The sequence below is a fragment of the Hypanus sabinus genome, chromosome 11, assembly GCF_030144855.1.
Source record: "Hypanus sabinus isolate sHypSab1 chromosome 11, sHypSab1.hap1, whole genome shotgun sequence".
NCBI classification, from domain to species: Eukaryota; Metazoa; Chordata; class Chondrichthyes; order Myliobatiformes; family Dasyatidae; genus Hypanus; species Hypanus sabinus.
In genome coordinates this window covers 56,598,145-56,620,045 of record NC_082716.1, presented here as the reverse complement: position 1 = coordinate 56,620,045, position 21,901 = coordinate 56,598,145, and the positions used below count along the sequence as shown (strand labels likewise).

Here is a 21,901-nt window from a genome sequence, read left to right as displayed (position 1 = left end):
GTGATAAAGAACAAAATCTTTATGGTCCAAATGTTCCAGGGTTGAGTGAGGGGCCAATGAAGTGGCATCTGTTGTGGATCTGCTGTGCCATTGGGCAAATTGGAGCAGATCCAAGCTGCTTCTCAGGCAGGAGTTGATATGTTTCACCACCAATTCTCAAAATACTTCACATCAGTAGATGCAGGTGTTACTGGATGACAGTCATTGAGGCAGATTACCATGTTCTTCTTAGGCACTAGTATAATTGAAGCAGGTAGGTACCTCAGAATGCGAAAGTGAGAGGGTAAAGATACCGGTGAACACTCCAGCCAATTGATTAGCACAGGTCTTTAGTACTCGACCAGGTACCCCGTCTGGACCGATGCTTTCCATGGGTTTTCCTTCTTGAAGGATGCTCTCACGTCAGCCTCAGACTGAAATCACAATGTCAGCAGGGCCTGTGGGAGTTCATAAAGGTGCCTCCATGTTTTGATGGTCAAAGTGAGCATAGAAGGCATTGAGCTCACCTGGGAGCACAGCCTATGTCGCTTGGTTTCACTTTGTAAGAGGTGATAGCATTCAAGCCCTGCTACAGCTGTCGGACATCCTTCAGTGATTCAAGTTTGGTCTGAAATTGCCACTTTGGAAATTGGATAACTTTCTGGAAATCGTATCTTGTCTTACTTAGTTGTCAAACCTGAAAGCCTCTGATCCGGCTCTTTGCCAAACAGGTTCCTTGACTATGATCTGAAATGCATTGGAGTAGTAGGCTGTTTCTTGTTTCATGATGGCAACATTCAAAATCTCAATTGCTTGATGAATGTTGACTTTAGGCAGTATGAACTCTGTGGTCAGAATCATGGAGGAAAACTCCAGGTAAATAGAATGATCAGCACTTAATTGTTAAATGTTCCAGGGCAGGGGAACAAGAGTCTGACAAGACTGCCACGTCCCAGCACCACAAAGAGTTTATTATGAAACACAGACCTTTTGTCTTCCCCAGATCAGCAGTCTGATCCATCCTGTGTATTGAGAAGCCTTTGGTTCTTACCAAAATAGTTGGTGTGTCCAGAGTGAGCCACGTCTCTGTAAAACACAGAGTACAACAATTCCTCATTTCCCTCCAATACAGTAATCTTGCCCTTAGGTCCTCGGTTTTGTTCTCCAATGATTGTACATTTGCAAAAATGATGTTGTGTAAAGGAATTTTAATTGTTTGACATTTCAGTCTGGATTGGAGTCCTCCCCCTTCTCTCTCTCTTCTAGCAATGGAAATGTACCTTTGTCCACTTAAAGATGCCATACTTTCAAGTTTGAGAGTTAAGTCTACTAAATCCTTCAGTAGATTGTGAAATTGCTAGTTCATTAAGACAGTTTAATAGTATGTTGCTTAAAGCAGTTGACCAGGTCATTGTAAGTGCCCTAGTGTGTATATGCCCATGGTCTATGAACCACAATACTTTTGTCTACAAGCAGTCTGAGACATTTATCATTCATGAAAGAGCAGTATATGCATTGAAGCCAGGAAATAAAAAGGCAGACTGAAGATTTTATTTTGATAAGCTAATGCATGCCAACTTGCTCCAGAAACATAAACTGATCCCATCAACTTTCTGGTGATCCGTAAGGGACAATGTCTTACACCAATGGATGATAGAACCCTTGCTTGTGTTATGTTTAAAACCCTGGAGCACTCTTCAAATGATCCTTAAATAGTACAGATTTTGCAGCATAGAAAACACCAATAACATCCTTTTATTTCTAATCTTCAACAGAAGAAGACTAATGGTGCTCCAAATGGATTTTATGCAGAAATAGACTGGGAGCGATATGTAAGTGTAAATATTCTTCTATTTTAAGTACAGAATACTTTTGTTGAATACCTTATTTTACTTGAAGCTTTTCAGTAATCTTTTCACAAGAATCTCAGTGTTAAAGAAATGCTGGCAAGTATTAATTTTTAACAACATTTAGACAAGCTTAGTTTTATAGGAAGAAGCTACTCTTTACAATTACCATAACCCTACAGGATCAGATGGCCCCACTGTAAACTTGCAAAGCTTTTTGTATTCTGAGTAGCTGGGAGGTAGGGAGAGGGGTGCAGAGGGGAACACCATAATCCCACAACCAGGCTTGCTGCAACTGAGCCATACTAAGATATTTATTTATTATGAAGCTGAGTATTGTGTTTCCTTATACTTCCAGCCAACGGATAGAGACATTTACATATAATTGGCTAAATTAAAGCTTGATTAACTGTTGTATTAATGGATATGGCCAGAAGTGTCTCCTGAGGCTCAGTTAATCAAACCAGTGGTTATTCCATATCATGCATGATATCAAAGCAAGTTCATCTATTATTTTAATAACACACACATACTAATATACTAAATGCAAACACTTAGAAAGAACCCTCTAGAAGTGATTATACACCTCATTATCTGTGTTACACTCACTCATCAATTTTATTACCTCGTCAAAAGATATTAAGTTGTTTTTTTTAAAAGCATCCTTAAACCCATGCTTACTCGCTTTAATTGAGCCATTTTACTACTGACTCTGTCCTGGATCAATGCTTCTAACTATTTCCCAACATTGAGTTTGACTGTTTTGCCTACAGTTGCTAGACTTATCTTTACTCCCTATTTTGAACATTTGCTACTCTGCAATTCTCTGCACTCCTCTCGCTACCTCCCAAGCTCTGAGAAAACAAAACGCATTGAAAGTTTAAAGTTAGTGCCACCTCTACTTCCTCTCAAAAGTCCCTAAATTATACCCATTGCTGATGGTCCATTGACTTTATTGCTCCAGTAATGATCACCACTTGCTGTTCAATCAAAAAGCCTGATCACTTCATCCCATTCCAGTGTATGATAGATATATGCTTGGACTTGTAAAAGGCTTCCAAGGAAATGCAACAATAAACTTGTTTACAAAATTAATGTTATGGACAGGAACATCATTAAGGCCTATAGTAACTAGAATTCAGAACAATTCATTGAAACCTATCGAATGGTGAAAGGCCTTGAAAGAGAGGATGTGGAGAGGATGTTTCCTATGGTAGGACAGTCTAAGACCAGAGGACACAGCCTCAGAATAGAGGGGTGTCCTTTTAAAATGGAGATGAGGAGGAATTTCTTTAGACAGAGAATAGTGAATCTGTGGAATTATTTGCCACAGGCAGCTGTGGAGACCAAGTCTTTATATATATATTCAAGGCAGAAGTTGATAGATTGTTGATTGGTCAAGGATATGGGAAGAAGGCAGGAGATTAGGACAGAGAGGAAAATTAGACCAACCATGATGAAATGGCGGAGCAATCTCAATGGACCTAATGGCTTAATTCTGCTCCTATATCTTATGGTCTTATAATGAATATGATTAGTTAAGAGGCTAAGAGCAATTTAACATGATGAATTGTTTTTTCTAGATTTAGAATGTGACTCAAAGAATTACATTACAAACACAGATTCCGCAATTCCAGCTTTAAATTAATAAAACAATTTAATTTTAAAGGTGTCACCAGAAAAGAGAGATCAGGGATTTACGTGTATAAATTTCTGAAGTTGTCAGGACAAGTTACAAAAGCTGTTCAAAAAAAGAATTGTGATCAGAATCTTATTAATAGAATACAAAATTCTGCTTCTGTCTCAGTATCATCCAAGATAGTGTTCAGATCAGGACAACACATTACCATGATGCAGAAGAGGTTTATTGAGGACAGTAGCAGGGAAGAAGAACTGCAGTAACGTGGAAAGCAAAATACTGAGGTTGTTCCCAGAGCAGAGATGGTTAGAAGAGACTTTGTACCACTTGATGAAATGAGAAAAAGCCACTTCAATAGCACAATGATTGGTAATCAGCAGTCTTAGAGTTAAGCAGATTATCAAAAGAATCAGAGACAAAATAAGGAGAATTGCTATGATCGGAAATGCTGGCCTTTCTGAAAGTGCTTCTAGTCTGGCAGATTGGTGAAAACAATTTTAATTACAACTTTCACAAAGAATTTAATAATATTTAAACATAATTTTTATGGGATCACAAGGAAAGGGCGAAGTAGAACTAATTGTGTGGCTCTTCCAAAGAGCTACGTAGAGTGCATCAAATGTTTTTTTCTGTATCGTAACATTCCATGACATGATAGTTTCTATTCCATTAAGTTTCAATTTTTTCTTTCATCAGCACCATTCAGAACTAGATTAAATCTAAACATTTCAAACCAACTCCAATCAACAGGATATTGAGATATTGAAATGGTAATATAAATGGGATGAACTACATTTCAGAGAATTGGATCCCTTTCTTATAAGAGCAGTTCAACACAGCACAGGCCCTTTGGGCCGTGAAGTGCCAATCTTTTAACCTACTGCATTTGAAGTTGAAGGAGGTGGATTTCAGCATCACTCATTTATACTTATCATTAATTTCTACCCCAATATGTCTTACCCAGAAGTTTCTATGGGTACCATTGGCCTCAATTTCCCTGAAGCCTGTGAATGAGTTTGCAATGACATGCTTGCAGGTAACATTTCTCATTGTGCATTTGGTCATTCTACGTTCGTACTTGTGCTAAGATGTTGGATTCAGTTCAAAGGGTTAATGGTCATTACTTACATACAATATATACACTTGCAACTAAATTAAGACATTACAATTTAAGAATCATGCTTCCCTACTTAAAGGCTAAAACCTGGCGACATACTGAAACAAACCAACCCAATAGCACTATGTAAGTATTATACATTTTGGAGGGCCAGCCAAATATTTAAGAATAATTGTATGCAAAGGCATGTCTCCAATTTATAAAACCATTTAGGTTTTTGCATTTATAGATTCCAAAATGTGCACAGAAACATAGAAAACCTACAGCATGATACAGACCCTTCGGCTCACAAAGTTGTGCCGAACATGTCCTTACCGTAGAAATTAGCTAGGGTTACCCATAACACCCTATTTTTCTGAGCTCCATGTACCTGTCCAGGCGTCTCTTAAAAGACCCTATTGTATCCGTGTCCACCACCATTGCCGGCAGCCCATTCCACGCACTCACCACTCTCTGTGTAAAAAAACTTACCCCTGACATCTCCTCAGTACCTATGTCCAAGCACCTTAAAACTGTACCCTCTCATGCTAAGCATGTCAGCTGAGGGTGTAAACTGCCTATTATGTGCTATAATATTGAATGATTCTAACAGATAGAAGCTGAAAAAATAGAGCAACCATATTCTTTTCCTGATGTACAACTACATACGTAAGTAATAATGCTTATACCAGGAAATTTTTCCCATAAGTACTAGGAACATAGAACAATACAGTACATGCCCTTTGGCCCACAATGTTGTGCCGACCCTTAAACCCTCCACCTTAAATTCCTCCATATACCTGTCTAGTAGTCTCTTAAACTTCACTAGTGTATCTGCCTCCACCACTGACTCAGGCAGTGCATTCCACGCACCAACCACTCTCTGAGTGAAAAACCTTCCTCTAATATCCGCCTTGAACTTTTCTCACCTTACCTTAAAGCCATGTTCTCTTGTACTAAGCAGTGGTGCCCTGGGGAAGAGGCGCTGGCTGTCCACTCTGTCCATTCCTCTTGAACACATTGAAAGCTCTTGTAGTAGTAGGTAGAAAGCTCTGTAATTACCATGTGCATTTCATATTTGTGTCCCAAGCTTGATAGAAGGAAAACATATTTTTCTCTATTTTCTTCATTTCCTTCTGTTAGAATAATTCAATGTTATTATCATTGAAACTGGCAATTAATACAAATCTTTTATACTGCTTTTCACTGATATAAATCAATTGATCTAATTCTACTCTCCTGCTCAGTCTCCATGTCCATTAACGTGAATCTTTCTCTAACAAATATGTAATTACCTTTGAAAAGAGCATGTAGCCATTAATTTTGATTTTGTAGGTCAATAGTAAAAGGGAATCGTTTAAAAATATGATGACATGACATGAATAGCTGTCAGCATTCAGGAAGTCAAATCAAATAAGAGAGTTCAAAGATGGAGCAATAGAAAAAAAAATCAGGTTTATTACTACTGACATTTTGTAGAATTTGTTGGGTCATGGCAGCAGTGCAGTGCAAGACATAGAAATTACTGTGTTCAATAAAAAAAATGAATAAAGTAATTCAGTACATTAAGGATTTCAGCTCTAAGCAGAAAATATGTATTTGTAGAAGTCCTCAAAATCATCATGAAAATAAAATGAGAATCTCCTTTACATTTTTATAATCTGCTCTAAACAAACGGGCATCAAAATTAAACTGCATTCATTAATGTCGTGAGCGATGTTTTAACATGCCGTTCAAAAAGTGTTTAACACAAATGGAGGTTCCCATGTTTAGCAGCAGGAAAGAATTCTCCATCTGCATTAGGGCGGTCCGATATTTGCAATTTAGTTACTGTTGATTTACATTGCCCTGTTAGGGGAAAGATATAGTGGGGATCTCCAGATTGTGAATTCTGCAGAGAGTGCTGAAGCAGGAGGAAAAGATGTGTGTCTTCAGCAAAAATGTCTGGTTATGATTCCCCTAGGAGTGCAGCATCAGAGAATGCAGTATTCAAGTCTTGTTTTTAAATAGAACTTTCAGAGACATGGCCAGAATAATTATGAAATAATATATCAAACCTGACTGAAATAAAAACTGCTGAGAGAAAGCTCAATGCCAAAAGTTTACAATTTATAATACATTGAATTATTGGCAATTTATATTAAAAAGTGTTATAAAAATGTAACCTCCAGGAAGAAATGGCTTATGGGGTAAAATACAGACTTTTATCACCAGTGCATAGATCTGCCTCCATTACCCACTAATAAAACAAATTTTTCTTTTTCTCTCCATTATCTTTTCCTGGCAGTGATCCTGCTGCTTTGAAAGGAGCTGTGCAGCCTTAACTCTATTTTGCAGCAGAACTTAGACTTGTTATTTAACAGGGGTAACAGAGAAGTCACCAGATAATTTATACAGGAAAAGTTGTTGTGGTACATTTTTGTTCTTCAGTTGTTTAGACTGAGGTTATTTCATTTTTCATGTTTGGAAATTATGATGGGATAATTGCATATAAAAACAATAAGTGGATATGTTAAGCTGACTAATTAAAATGAAATAAGATAAAACTCCTAGCCCGGATGGATTGCAACCGCATATTTTAAAAGAATCCAGGAAAGGGGGAAACGAAAATCAGCTCTGAACAAATTTAATCAAATATTTGTAAAAGGTGTTGACCTGGAGGACTGGCTGACTGTTAACATAGTTAGGAAGGAGGTTAAAACATGTTGAGGTTATTAGAAGATCAGTCTGCTTAATGTCTGATGGATTTCCAGCTGGTTTAAAGATAGAAAACTGAGAGGGGGAGTAATGGGTAGCAATCACAATGGAAAACTATAGTTGGTGAGATTCCTCAAGCCATTTTGTTGGGTACTTTGCCGTTTACAATTTACAATTTGCAACTTAGACTTTGGAATAAAAGATACATTTTCTAAATTGCAGGCAATATTAAATTGTGGGGAAAGAATAGGTATCTAAGAAATTGTAAGGAAATACAGAGTGTTCAAAATGTTTCAATTAATTAGCAATTAATGCTTAACACGGATAAATGCCAGATAATACTCTTAGTGGGAAGAATAGAGCGATCACGTCAGTTGGAATGTACAAGTCCAGTTGGGTTGGAGAAACAAAGGGTATAAACCAATCACTGTAAGTTGCATAACAGGTTAACAAGACAAACACAAACTTAGACCAAATCAAAGAATTTATATAAAGAAGGATAGATTTAAAAAGCATAGGAGAAATAAAACATGGATTTAACATTGATTAAACCACACTAGGACCATTGTACTGAGTTCTGGTTGGCAAACAATTGAAAGAATAGAGACGCAGGGGAGGTACAGAGAAGATTTACAAAGATATTGCAAAGAATATGAGGAAATGCATATCAAGAAAGGATGAATAGATGATCTCTCTTTTCTTTGGAAATGGGGAGCCTCAGGGGTGACAAATCAACATCCTTGAAATTGTGGAAAAAATGATAGAATGTAGATAGGGAGGGCTTTTGTCCCCCATTCGTGGAGTGGTTGTAAGGAGAAGCCACTAATTTAAGGAAATATCCAGTAGGGGAATTCAGAGGAAGTGTCTTGATTGAATGAGTGGTGAGAGTGTGCAGCTGGCTACCACAGGATACTGTTAAGAAGATGAATATAGGGAGAGGCTAGGCAAACACAAAAGGAGAAGAGAACAATTTAAATTGATAGATGGGACATCAGTTACCTAGCTTAGATTTGTTCTGGTTTTGTCAGCTAGATATATCTGTGTAATTTTTCACACAGTCAGATAGAAAATTTGTACTGAAACAAGGCTCATTCTGGAATACAAATCTTCAGCTTGAGTATTATCCTGCCCAGTGATCTTTCCAGTACACTTAGCCATTTCTAACATCTCACAAATAGTACCAGCAAATTATTTCGCAAATTATAAGTTGCAACTGATAATCTAACTCTCCAGCTTGAAATAATTGCAAAAGTTTTGGAAGTGTAGTCTCAATTAGAATTTCAATTAAATTGAACATATTGAGGAGGTGGTAGGGCTGGGTAGGGAACCTGGGAATCTTCCCAGTGTGTGACTTACGCTGCTAAGGACACCAAGCATAGCATTATCAGCAAACTCTACTTCACATTACATAACTCACGACCTGGAAATGCAAGGGTCCTCCTTTACCATCATCATTTATCTCCCTCCTGATGCATTGTGGGAGGCCATTCGTTGCAGGGACTACAGCTATCCAAGAAGACGCCTCATCACACCCTCTCAAGGAAAATTAGTAAAGGGCCTTCTCTGTTGACATCAGCAGCAATGCCCACATCCTGTGAGAGTATCAAGGAAAAGCTTGAGGACTTGCTCTACTGTCCTCTGTTTATGAACCAGGCAAGTCAGTGTTGCAGCTGCTTTGCTCTCCTATTTTAAGTAATGAACAAAATGTGTCCGTGGGTGAAGCTGTAAGAAATCGCTAATGGTTAAATAGCTTCCTAACTTTTCATTCTGTTACTTGTCTGATTTTCAGAATTCCCCCGAAGTTGATGATGAAGGATACAGTATCAGGCCAGATGACAAATCAGGTTATATCCTTCTGATATTAGTTGGCACAGATGTTGCCTGCTCTAAGGCTTTGTTAGGCATTTTCTGTTCTCCATCATAGATTTCCTGTATCCTGTTTCCTTCTCAATTGTTGTCATTGTCAAAAGTGCACTGAGGATATTATAGTTTTGATGAACTGTTATAAGGTGGTTGACATTCTATTACAGGTGTACAATATGTGAAATCATTTCCATTTAGGAGATGGTCACCAATCTTCAATGTTCGGCCTTTTAATGAGATGTAGGATTTCAAAATATTAAATGCAGCACCAGTTTTCTTGTAAACATTATTTGAAAACTCCATTAGCAACTTATTAATGTTGGTTATTTTTACACTCCGGTTTATTTTTCCCTTCTGACTGGTGATACTGACTCATGCTAGAAGAAAATTTCACAGACACCATTTCCTCTCCAGTAACTCTTAAGCACACAAAAGAAGCATTTTGGGAAATAGAAACAAGAGTAGAACTGTACAGGTGCCTTGAGCCTAATCTTTCACTCGGTAAATTCATGGTTAATCCTGTTCTGTGGGTCACATCCTCTTATTTACTTAGCATCCATATTTCATATTCTCAGCAGTCTTCGGAAGTTTTACAAGCATAAAAAAAATCTGTTTATAATAGAGAATTCCCTAAATCCTACACCACACCCTCTGCTTTTAGTCTCACTGGCCAGAAGAAGTTGCCTTTTGCTAATTACCTTGTCAGTCCCTCTATTAATGTTGTGGTATTTTGTTCAGGTCAGCTGAATTCTAATGAGTGAAGGGCAGTTGTAGTCTGTCTTTCTTTAAAGGAAAGACCACTTCTGTAACCAATGTGTGCTGCACTGATTCCACACAAATATTAACTTTTCTAAATACAGAGATCAAAACCAATCGGGCTCCCACTGAAGTTGTTGTACAATCACAGCAAGACATCATTACTGTTCTACTCCAACCCCTTTGCCATAAGGACCAACATGTGTTTGCTTTCCAAACATGCAGTTTACATGAAGCTGTACACTGAGATCCTTTTGTGTATCATTTGCCTGTCCAGCACCTACATTTTCCAGCAAAGGTCTGATTCGTATTGTACATTCTAAAACTGTGATATCCTGAAGTATTGAAGAAATATGGAAACTATTTTTCTCAGTAGAAACTCACATTTGAGATTCATGTTTACGAATCAGAGGTACCAATTGATGTGTATCCTCCATCTACCACCATTTACTCAATCTACCTCGGTCTCAGTTGCCTAGCTAAATATGAGTTGCAGCTGCAGATACCTAAAAAGAGAAGAAAAGTGGTGGCTTATCATAGGCAGCCAAGACTTTCTAAGGAGCTTTTGGAATAGTTTAACACTGGCAGTAGTTGGCTGAATTAGGTCTGTCTAGTGCTTCCTCATAAAAATCAGGAGAGCAGAGCAGTGACTTTATAGCACTCTTGCAATTCTGCATTAACCTTAGAATGTACAAAACCACCGTATATGAGCTAAGTATTCCACAGCATAGGGCAAAGAACCTACTGCAAAGCAATTGCATGCTGTGTGCTCACTGGATCAAATAAGTTTGCTCTTGACCATTGCAGTTGACAAGGTAGGAAATAGGGAGGGAGAATATATTTGTCAGATTACCCCTTCATTATCAGTCACCAGGAGAGGCCTGTCTATTTCTGTTTGTTTATGGTATTCAAATTAGTGTGATTCCTGAATAATGTCCTTACCACTTAATGAGAAAGGAACCTGGAAATTTAGGATGCCAGGGTAAGATGATTGTGAGAGAAATGAGACTGCCACTTTATTATGATTTGCAGCAAATTCTTCAACCATATTTCCTACATAGTTCTACTAACTCCTCCATCTGTTCATGTTAATTGGCATTGTAAATGCTTTATGGATACTGCCCTCTTACCCCCAATCCCTGTCCTTCAAGGCACCACACTTTGTGGCCAGGTTTGCAAATGATATAATGATAGATGGAAGGACAGGTTGTACTGATAAAACAGGGAGTCTGAAAAAGGACTTGGATAGATTGGGAGAAGTGATGGATGGAATACAGTGTAGGGAAGTATTTGGTGTTGCACTTTGGTAGAAGGAATAAAGGTAGACTATTCTCTAAATGGGGAGAGAATTCAAGAATTGGAGGTGTAAAGATTCCTTAAAAGTTAACTTGCAGACTGAGTCAATAGGCAGAATGTAAATGCAATGATAGCATTCATTTCAAGAGGACTAGAACATAAAAGCCAAGATGTGATGCTGAGATTTGATAAGGCATTAGAGTATTGTGAACAACTAAGGGCCCCACTTCTAGGAAAGGACCCAATAGCACTGCAGAGGGTCCAGAGGAGCTTCACAAGAATTATCCTGAGAATGAAAGGGTTAATTCATGGGGACAGGTGATGATATGGAGTTTAGAGGATGAGGTGGTGGGGGGGCAAGATTTCATTGAAGCCTACCAAGTATTGAAAAGCCTGGATAGAACAAATGGAGAGGATTTTTCCAGTAGTGGGGGAATTTAGGTCCAGAAGGCACATCCTCAGAATAAAAGGACATCCCTTTCAAATAGAGATGAGATGAGGAGGGACTTGTTTGGCCAGAGGGTGGTGGATCTAGGAAATTCATTTCTACAAATGGCTGCAGAGGCCAAGTCATTGGTTATATTTAAAGTAGAGGTTGATAGATGTGTATCAGTAAGGGTGTCAAAGATTACAGGGGGAAGACAGGAGAATGGGGTTAAGAGGGAATAATAAATCAGCCGTGGTCAAATGGAGTAGTACACTTGATGGGCTGAATGCCCTAGTTTTGTCCCTATGTCTTTCAGCGTTAAACACAAAGGATTCTGCACATGCTGGAAATCTAGAGCGACACACGCAAGATGCTGGAGGAACTCAGCAGGTCAGGCAGCATCTATGGGAATGAATAAACAGTTGATATTTCAGGCCAAGACCCTTTATCAGGACTGGAAGGGAAAATAGAAGGTGCCAGTATAAAAGGTTGAGGGGAGGTGAAGGAGGACAAACTAGAGGGTTATAGGTGAAGCAAGGTGGGTGGAGGAGGGGGATGAAGTAAGAGGATAAGAGATGATATGTGAAAAAGGCAAAGGGCAGGAGAAGAGGGAATCTGATAAGAGAGGAGAGTAGACTGAGGGAGAAAGGGAAGCAGAAGGTGATAGGCAAGTGAGAGGAGTTAGGAGGCCAGAGTGGGGAACAGAAAAAGAGAGAAGAGGGACAGAAAGGAGAAATTACCGGAAGGAGAAATCAATGTTCATGCCATCAGGTAGGAGGCTACCTCCACCCTGAGAGTGGCCTCTTTGTGGCAGGAGAGGAAGCCATGGACCAACATGTTGGAATGAGAATGATGATAGGAATTAAAATGCTTGTTCTCCTTTTTGCAGCTTGAGTGAAGATGCTGGACTAAGCAATCCCCCAACTTACATCAGGTCTCACCAGTGTGCAAGGCCGCAACCAGAGCACTGGATGCAGTAGAGGACCCCAGCAGATTTGCAGGAGAAGTGCGGCCTCATGTGGAAGGACTCTTTGGGTCCATGAATAGATGAGGTGAATGGGCAGGTGTAGCATTTCTATTGCTGGCAAGGACATGTACCAAGAGGGAGATTAGTGAGGAGGGACGAATGGACAAGGGAATCATGGAGGGAGTGAGCACTGTAGAAAGCAGGGGTTTGGTGGTGAAATACCACTGAAGATGGTGAAAGCTGCGGAGAATGATGTGTTGGATGCAAAAGCTCAAGGGGTGATAGGTGAGGACAAGAGGAACTCTGTCCCTTTCAAGGCAACGAGAAAATGAGGTGAACACAGATGTCCAGGAAATGGAGGAGATGTGGAAAGTTTCAGTAATGGAATAAGGGAATGCCAAGACTTTGAAGAAGGAGGACATCTCTGATGTAAAGCAAAGGGAAGCTGCATCCTGAGAATAGATGCAGCAGATATGAAGGAACTGAGAAAAGGGAATAGCATTTTTCCAGGACACAGGGTGGGAAGGGGTATAGTCAAGATAGCCATGGGAATAGGTAGGCTTATAAAAGATATTGGTAGACAAGTTATGTCCAGAGATGGAGACAGGAAGAGGGAGATGTCAGAAATGGACTAATTGAATTTAAGAGCAGGGTGCAAGTTGGAGGCAAAATTGATGAAGCTGATGAGCTTGGCTTGGGTGCATGAAGCAGCAGCAATGCAGTCATCATGTAGAACAGAAAGATTTGGGAGCATTACCAGGGAAGCTTGGAACATGGACTTACAGTCTTATGTTGTTGCCTCCTCTCAGGCAACTTTCAGTTTCTGCCTCAGATTTCACTCATTTTCTCAACACTCAGATTTCAACATCTTCAAGAGAAACCCACTTGTGAACATAATATAATATCAATCTACATTATTTTGCATGGTTGACCAAAACCATTCTGTTCCTGCATCACCTCTCCTTTGTTTAGTTTAGAGTAATAGCCATCAACAGTAATAGGTTTGCAAGATACTTAAACTATTTGCATGTTGAGCCTTCAAACTGCCAGACTGAATGACAGTGACAATATTACATTGCTGTGAGGAAGGCACACCACCTTCGACTCCACTGTGCAACCAGGTATGAGAATATGAATGAACTCACAAAGAACAGCATGTACATGTTTTAACATACACTACACTTTAATCTTCCCAGTTTTGCCCAGAACGTATAAAGTAGCATACTCTCTACTGAGTAACATCATGCAATGAATCCCTTTAGAATGGATTTGTACTCTCCTTCCCTCTAAGACTTACGCATTCCCTTTCTGCAGAATCATCACGGGTAATAACTAGTTCTTCCTAGATCTTTAACCCCTTCTCTACACTACGTTCAGATTACTTGATGTTAACCATTCTTTAGTAAGCTAAAGTCTTCTACAGCGAAACAGTGGTGGGATTAAAGATATTTGCTTTAAATTAAGAGAAGGAGTGGAATATCCTTTCCATTCATTCCATGCTCCTTGCTAGGCTTTAGGTTGAATTGGACTGTTAAAGACTTCAGATCTGACTCAATCCTGAGAGGAGCTCTATGTGTAAACACACACCATGACAAACACTGTTTACTTTCAATCTCATTGCTGCCTTCTCTGCTATAAACATCCCTTCACAGCTGGAAACCTTGTACGTTCCTTTGACTTCTCCAAGTTGTGCTACTTGGCCAGTTTTTAACACCATTCTGTGGAAATTTCAACTCTCACTATAGCCTACCACAAATTATATCTTCATTCAAGACCCTCACCTGTCATTCCTGATGAAAATAATTAGGTTTCAATCCCCAAATATTTAAAATTCATGATGTCACTTACCCACCCCGTCACCATCACCACGTTCATTCCTCTCACAAGTGCATTGAAGTATTCTTTACCCTACCAAAGTCAGCTGTGTCTTGTGCAAACACACGGGCATACAAATCAGGAATAGGAATGGACCACTTGGCCTCTAAAGCTGAATTAGAGAGTAGTTGATCTGGCTGTAGCTGCTTGGTGATGTATTGGCAGTTATCTTTTATCCCTTTGCTTATCTAGAATCTGTCTACCTATTCAAAGATTCTGTTTATATCCCTCTTTGAGGATGAGAGGTCCAAAACTTTACTTCATCTCTATCTTACAAGGGTGACCCTTCATTTATAAATGGTGACCTTTGGTTTTACATTCTCTCATGAGAGGAAGAATCCTCTCCACATCCACTGGTTCAATTTCCCTCAGGATCTTATAGATCTCAATCAAACCTGCTGTCACATTCTTTTAAACTCCAGATGCATGTCTTATCTGTCCAATCTTTCCTCAGAAAGCACCCCACTAAACTAAATTATTAACCAAGTAAGCCTTATCTAAACTGCTTCCCAGCAATTATTGTCCATCCCTCATGTGCATGTGCCCCATGATTTGAAATGCCTTATCTATATACAATATTTCCAGCTCCGACTCTGATGTACGAATACTTATAAATTACTCTTTGATTATGCCCTCCTGTTTTCTTCTTTGGTTCACACAAAAGCTTTCCTTATTCACTCAACGGTTTGTTCTGCTCATTAAACAAGAGGGAGAATGAAATATATTGTAGAGAAGCAATTGGAACTGGAGAAAGCAAAAGATGCTTGTCCAAGTCCAAGCTCGAGACATTATGTCTCTTCACCTGATATCACTTCCAAAAGCAGCCTGCTTTCTCAGGCTTCCTAAGTTATTTGAGAGCATTCTACTGTCTACATATTTTGGCTGAGCCATGCCCAGTCCCAAAATACAATCAGCCTGGTATTCACTGATCATGGCGGGAAAAAAATTAACAAGAATGGTAGAAAAGCTTCTCAAAATGGCAGCACATCCACTTCTCCCTGTCACCTGCTTGGCTTGAGAGGCAGTAGATAATCTCCAGACCCAGGCAGACGCAATGCCTAGCCAGCCTTTCACTGTCCACTGAAATACGAAATGTGGGTATTGACTCTCAAGCTGGCTACAACATTGAAATTTGGACTCCAACATTTTTGCTCTGGCCTAAATTGTGCAGTGTCACCAGTGCAGTCCAAGATCTTCTAAAGTGGTCACAGTCATAGTACAGGAACTAAGCCCTGACACAAGTCAAACAGCCTGAAGGCATGCAGTAAAGGGACACAACATGTGTTATTAAGGAGAGGAAAACAGCAGGACTGAATTAAAATTCATATTTGACTATGTAACTGATCTGTTATATGTCATTTACAAAAATAATCCTTAATGACATTTCACCAACCAAAGAGAAACACTTTTACTCGTCAAGTGAGTCTGAATCAGAAGAAGACACTCGTCGAAAATTTAACATTAAAATTCGGCCTCTCCCAGCTAAGGATGTTACTACATGTATGGCAGCATCAGTGGATGCGCTTAAAGCTTCCGTGGGCAACATTTCTCTCTCTCCTTCTCCAATGGTAAGTACTTCAATTTGATTCTGTCAGTCAGCCTATTGGGAATCTAAGAATTCCATCTCTGTATATATGTGTTAATTAAGTCCAGGAACAGCATTTTCATCACTGTAATTTGTTTTTGACCTTTTTTGTTTCTATTTTCGTCTTCCAGTATCTGCAGCATTCAATATTATTACTGTCACTTTTCTTGACCAAATCTGTTTAAAACAGATTATCTGAGACTGTCGTGCAACAAATGTACCAAGAAATCACTTTAACAGAGCCAGGGATTTTTTTGCAGCTACAGGCTGCCCTCAGATCAGGGCTGAAATTATTTCTATTGTATTACCTGCATTGTCCTACCACTAGAAATAAATTGGAAGTGTTAAGGATAGGAAAACTATTCATTTCATGCAGTCATAGAGTTATATAGTATGGAACCAGGCCCTTCAGCCCAAATGATCCATGCTGATCTAGAATCCCCATCCAAGCTAGTCCCATTTTCCAGTGTTTGGCCAATCACCTTCGAAGCCTTTCCAATCCATCTATCTATCCAATTGTCTTTTAAAAGTTGTTATTGTACCTGATTCAACCACTTCTTCCTGGCAGCTCATTCCACATAGATGCCACCTTTTGTTTAATCAAAGATGTGCCTCAAGTTCTTATTAAATCTTTCCCCTCTCATCTTAAACCTATGCCCTCTAGTTCTTGATTCCCCAACTCTGGGTAAAAGATTGAGTGCATCCACTCAATTTATGCTCCTCGTGTTTTTATACACCTCTATTATATCACCTCCCAGTCTCCTACACTCTAAGGACTAAAGACTTTGCCTATCCAATCCCTCACTATAACCCAGTTCCTCAAGTACAGGCAACATCCTTGTAAATCTTTCCTGCAAACATTCCCCCGTTTGTCTGTAACTAACCTATGCATCCTTTTTCCTCTATAACCCTCAAGGTCCTACCAGCCTGTCCTTCACTCTAAGGAACATGCAGACCTTCAGCTCTCACTATCTCACCTTTAAAAGACTCCTATCTGCCCACAAGCAACTTACTCCCAATCAACCTTTGGACACTCTTGTATCATACCATCAACATTAGTCTTGCTCTAACTGGAAACTGAATAAGATCATACGACATCGGAGCAGAACAAGGCCATTCAGCCCATCAATTTTTCTCTGCCATTCAATTATGCTGATTTATTTTCCCTCTCAACCCCACAGAACCATGAGCACTAGTGTCAAATGCTTCCCCACCATCATTTCAGTCACTCACCATACCCTATCACCTAAGAGTAGTTGAGCTTTAGCTTCTCCATAATGGGGACCCTCTATTTATTGCCAAAGCAAACTTTAGTGATGTACTCAAATTCTGCCCATTCCCCTATCCAAGTCCTTAACAGTGTGACTGTATGAGAGTCTAGGACCAGAGGACCCAACCTCAGAAAATGCAAAGACATCCTTTAGAACAAAGATTAGGAGGAATTTCTGTAGCCAGAGGGTAGTAAATCTGTGGATTTCATTGCCACAGGGGGCTATGGGGGCCAAGGCATTGGGTATATTTAAAGTTGAGGTTGATAGGATCTTGATTGGGTAAGAGAATCGGGTTGAGATTAAAAGTAAATCAGCTGTGATCAAATTGCAGAGCAGACTCGATGGGCCAAATGGTCTAATTCTACTCCTATGTCTTATGGCAGTCCTTGTCCATGTTAGGAAAGGTAAAATCCCCTACTATGATAACCATACTACTTTCCTAATTCTGCACAATCTCCTTGTATTTTTGTTCTTCCAATTCCCATTGACTATTTGGAGGTCAATAGTGCAATCTCAACAATGTGATCATCCCTTTCGTATTTCCCCAATCACCCATAAAGCCTCACTGGATGCTCCTTCAATAACTTCTCTGACTACTGTTGTGACATTCTCTTTAATCAAAAGTGAAATTCTCTTTCCTCTTTTTCCTCCACCTCTGTCCTACATAATGCACCTGTACACTGAAACTTTAACCTGCGAGGCCTATTGCTCCCTTAGTCATGTTTCGGTAATGGCTACAATATCTTAGTCCCACACAGCTGTCCAAGCCCTAATTTCATCAATATTACCTGTCAGATCTCTTGCATTGAGATAGATGCTATTTAATCCAATGGGCTTTCCTCCCTTCCTGCCATTCTCCTTACATGACGCCTCCTCTGTGATAGGCAGATTGGAAAATTATGCACTTTCTTTCATCTAATATAAATTGTAGCATCATTCTATTCAAATTCTGTAAAATATTTTAATGGAAAGTTTATATTGGGATCTCATGCAGTTAACTCCACGGTATTCTGCCTTGAACAAAATTGGAGTAGTGGAGATGAAATTGTTCTTCAGCAATAGCTGCAAACAATTTTTACACCAGTCTTTCTTTTCTGTAACACTGTCATTTGTGATAATGCTAAGGAAGAGTGTTTTCATTTGGATTGCATCACATTATAGTTTGGAGTTAATCTTTAAAAGTTAGCAATGTATTCGAGACAGCCAGTCCAAATAAACTATTTGATATTGCCATCATTTTAAAGGGAGAGCTCTCATCTGGATTTAAACAAAAAGCCGGCAGCCTCTCAAATGAGAGGATGTTGACCCTGGTTGGGAGCTGGCATGGAAAGATTTAGCCTTGCTATTCTCAGTGAATGAACCTCAAATGATACCACAAAGACCCATTAAGTTCAATCCTTAGTGCACATGCTACCTGCATGAAAATGACAATTTGGACCTTATAAAGGGTACAGACTTAACTTTCCTTCCTAAAGTTCATGGAAGTGAGAGAATACCATGAGCAGTCAATAGCAGGGTCAATTATGAATGAAACATTCAGCTACTTGCTTCCAATCCCCACCATTATAGAAAGCTACAGTCAGACCTGCTGAAAAGATAACAAAAGCTTATGACAAAATTGAGATCCAGATGAAAAATAGATAACATTGAAGAATAAGGCATTAAATGGCAATACGAAGTCACACACAAAGTGCTGGAGGAACTCAGCAGGCCAAGCAGCATCTATGGAAAAAAAGCACAGTCAATGTTTCGGGCTGAAACCCTTCAGCAAGACTAGAGAGGAAAAGAAATGCTGAGGGCTAGATTTGAAAGGTGGGGGGAGGGGAGAGAGAAACGCCAAGTGACAGGTAAAACTTGGAGGGGGAGGTATGAAGGAAAGAGCTGGGAAGTTGATTGGTGAAAGAGACAGGAGACCATGGAAGAAAGAGGGGAGCAATGAGCAGGCAAGGAGATAACATGAGAGAGGGAAAAGGGGATGGGAAATGATGAAGGGGTGAGAGGCATTACTGGAAGTTTGAGAAATCAATGTTCATGCCACCAGGTTGGAGACTACCCAGACGGAATATAAGTTGTTGTTTCTCCAACCAAGGTGTAGCATTATCACGACAGTGGAGGAGGCCATGGACGGACATTTGGAATAGGAATGGGAAGTGGACCTAAAATGGGCAACCACTGGGAGATCTAATTTGTTCTGGCAGACAGTGAGTAGATATTTGATGAAGCAGTCTCCCAATTTACATTGGGTCTCACTGATATACTAGGCACCACACTGCGAGCACCGAACGCAGTATATGACCCCAACAGACTCACAGGTGAAGTGTCGTCTCACCTGCAAGGACTATTTGGGGCCCTGAATGGTATGAGGGAGGAGGTGTATGGGCAAGTGTAGCACTTGTTCCGCTTGCAAGGATAAGTGCCAGGAGGGAGATCAGTGGGGAAGGACAAATGCACAAGGGAGGTGCATAGGGAGTGATCCCTGCGAAAAGCAGAAAGTGGCGGAAATTTCAGAGAATTATGTGCTGGACGTGGAGGCTGGTGGGGTGATAGGTGTGGACAAGAGGAACCCTATACCAGGTAGGGTGGCAGGAGGATGGTATAAGAGCAGATGTGCATAAAACAGAAGTGATGCAGTTGAGGGCAGCGTTGATGATGGAGGAAAGGAAGCCCTTTTTTTTTGAAAAAGGAGGTCATCTACATTCTAAAATGAAAAGCCTCATTCTGAGAGCAGATGCAGGAGACAAAGGAATTGAAAGAAGAGGGCGACGTTTTTACAAGTGTCAGGGTGGGACAAGGTATAGTCCAGTAGCCTTGAGAGTCTGTTGGTTTACAATAGACATCAGTGGATAAGCTGTCTCTGGAGATAGAGACAGTGAGATCGAGAAGTGTCAGAAATGGACCAAGTGAATTTGAGGGGAGGGCGGAAGTTGGAGGCAAAGTGGATGAAATCGACAAGTTCAGCATGGGTGCAGGAAGCAGACCAATACAGTCGTCAATGTGCATAGGAAAAATGCAGGCTGTGTAGGCTTAGAACATAGACTCTTCCATGTAGCCAACAAACAGGCAGGCATAGAGGGGACCCATGCGAGTGCCCATGGCTATCTGTTTTGTTTGAAGGAAGCGGAAGGAGACAAAGAAGAAATTATTTAGAGTGAGGACAAGTTCTGCTAGGCGAAGGAAAGAGTGATGGACAGAAACTGGTTGGGTCTGGTGCCCCGAAAGAAATGGAGAGCTTTGAGGTCTTCTTTGTGGGAGATGGAGATGTATAGGAACTGGACATCCATTGTAAAAATAAGATGATGCCAGGGAGTCTGAAATCCTTGAAAAGATGAAGAGTGTGTGAGGTGTCACGGATGTAGATAGGAAGGGACTGAACCGGGGGGATAAACCAGAGTCGAAGTATGCAGTTCTGCATTCAGCGGAGCAGGACCAAGCTGAAACAATGGACAAGCGGGTTTTTGGATCATGGGTAGGAGGTAGAAACAGGAGGTGCGGGGTGTGGGAACTTTGAGTTTGGTGGGGGTGGATGGGAGATCTCCAGAGTCAATAAGGTTGGTGATGGTGTGGGAAACAATGGCCTGGTGTTCCTTAGTGGGGTCCTGTTCGAGGGGTAAGTAAGAGCAGGTGTCTGAGAGTTGGCGCTGGGCCTCAGCAAGGTGGAGGCCAGACTACTACTGCACCTCCCTTGTCTGCGGGTTTGATAGTGTGGTTAGGATTAGTGCAGAGGGAGTGGAGAGCCAAGCGTTTGGAATGAGTGAGGTTGGAATAGGAGAGCGGAGTGTTAAAGTCTAGGCACAAGCCTGCTCTAACTTTCAGTAAAATCCTGACTAATCCTTTGCCCCAACCAATCCTCTAATTCCAAAAATTCTCTGCCCAAAACTGTAGATTTTACCCTGGAATTCACCCAATAACTGAACATATACAGGTTGAAAATCACGAAGATTTTCAAACCCTGCATGTAAATATTCATGTTCTCTCTTCTCTATTGAACCTGTAGATCTGCATCTATCCTCAAGCACTCTGTTGTATAACATTTCTGTCTGTTAAGTGTTGCAGTGGCAACATGATTCCCATTGTATTGCTTTGTTTATAAAACAGCTTTTCTCAAAGAAAGTATTATAGCCTGCTCTGGGTATAGTACTAGATAAAAAAGGCCCTGCCTGTTGCTTTGAACAAAGATTCCCAGTAACATAAATACCCATTATTGTCTTCAAAAGACATGTTACATGATGTGGATATGGGGTAAATACAGGTTTTTAGAAAGAGTATAGATACATTAAAACTTGATGCTGGCATATTTATATTGCACTATATAGCTGCAGTCAGGTCTGTTCCTTTTAAGTTAGAGGGTTCATGTTACAATTCTCCACTCTTTATTTATCTGCAAAATCACAGAGAAAATGGTGCTTGTGAAAGAGCTTGACATTCCTATTCCTCATAAATTTGTACACTGATCCTTCGAGCAAGGATCAGAAATTGATTTGCCCATATGTTAGATGCCTTCTGTTCCCTTTGGTTATTCAAAATTATCTTTCTCTATCATATTCAAAAAGCAAACACAATGGTTGAGGTGGATCTCAAAGTTCGCTTCAAATCACATAATTTT

At 40.1% G+C, this 21,901-nt stretch overlaps 1 protein-coding gene across 3 annotated transcripts in view; it reads left to right on the top strand.

The window, feature by feature from the left end:
- The window catches only part of sgip1a (SH3GL interacting endocytic adaptor 1a), a 197,606-nt gene that overhangs the window by 77,718 nt on the left and 97,987 nt on the right, over window positions 1-21,901 (top strand). Inside the window, exons 5-7 of one of the 3 annotated variants that reach the window (XM_059984381.1) lie at window positions 1,755-1,811; window positions 9,048-9,105; window positions 15,832-16,010. In XM_059984381.1, the coding sequence (XP_059840364.1) occupies window positions 1,755-1,811; window positions 9,048-9,105; window positions 15,832-16,010 (294 nt within the window). Of the gene's footprint in view, window positions 1-1,754; window positions 1,812-9,047; window positions 9,106-12,002; window positions 12,653-15,831; window positions 16,011-21,901 lie in introns of those variants that run through there. The other 2 variants (XM_059984380.1, XM_059984379.1) reach the window with 2 other exon arrangements.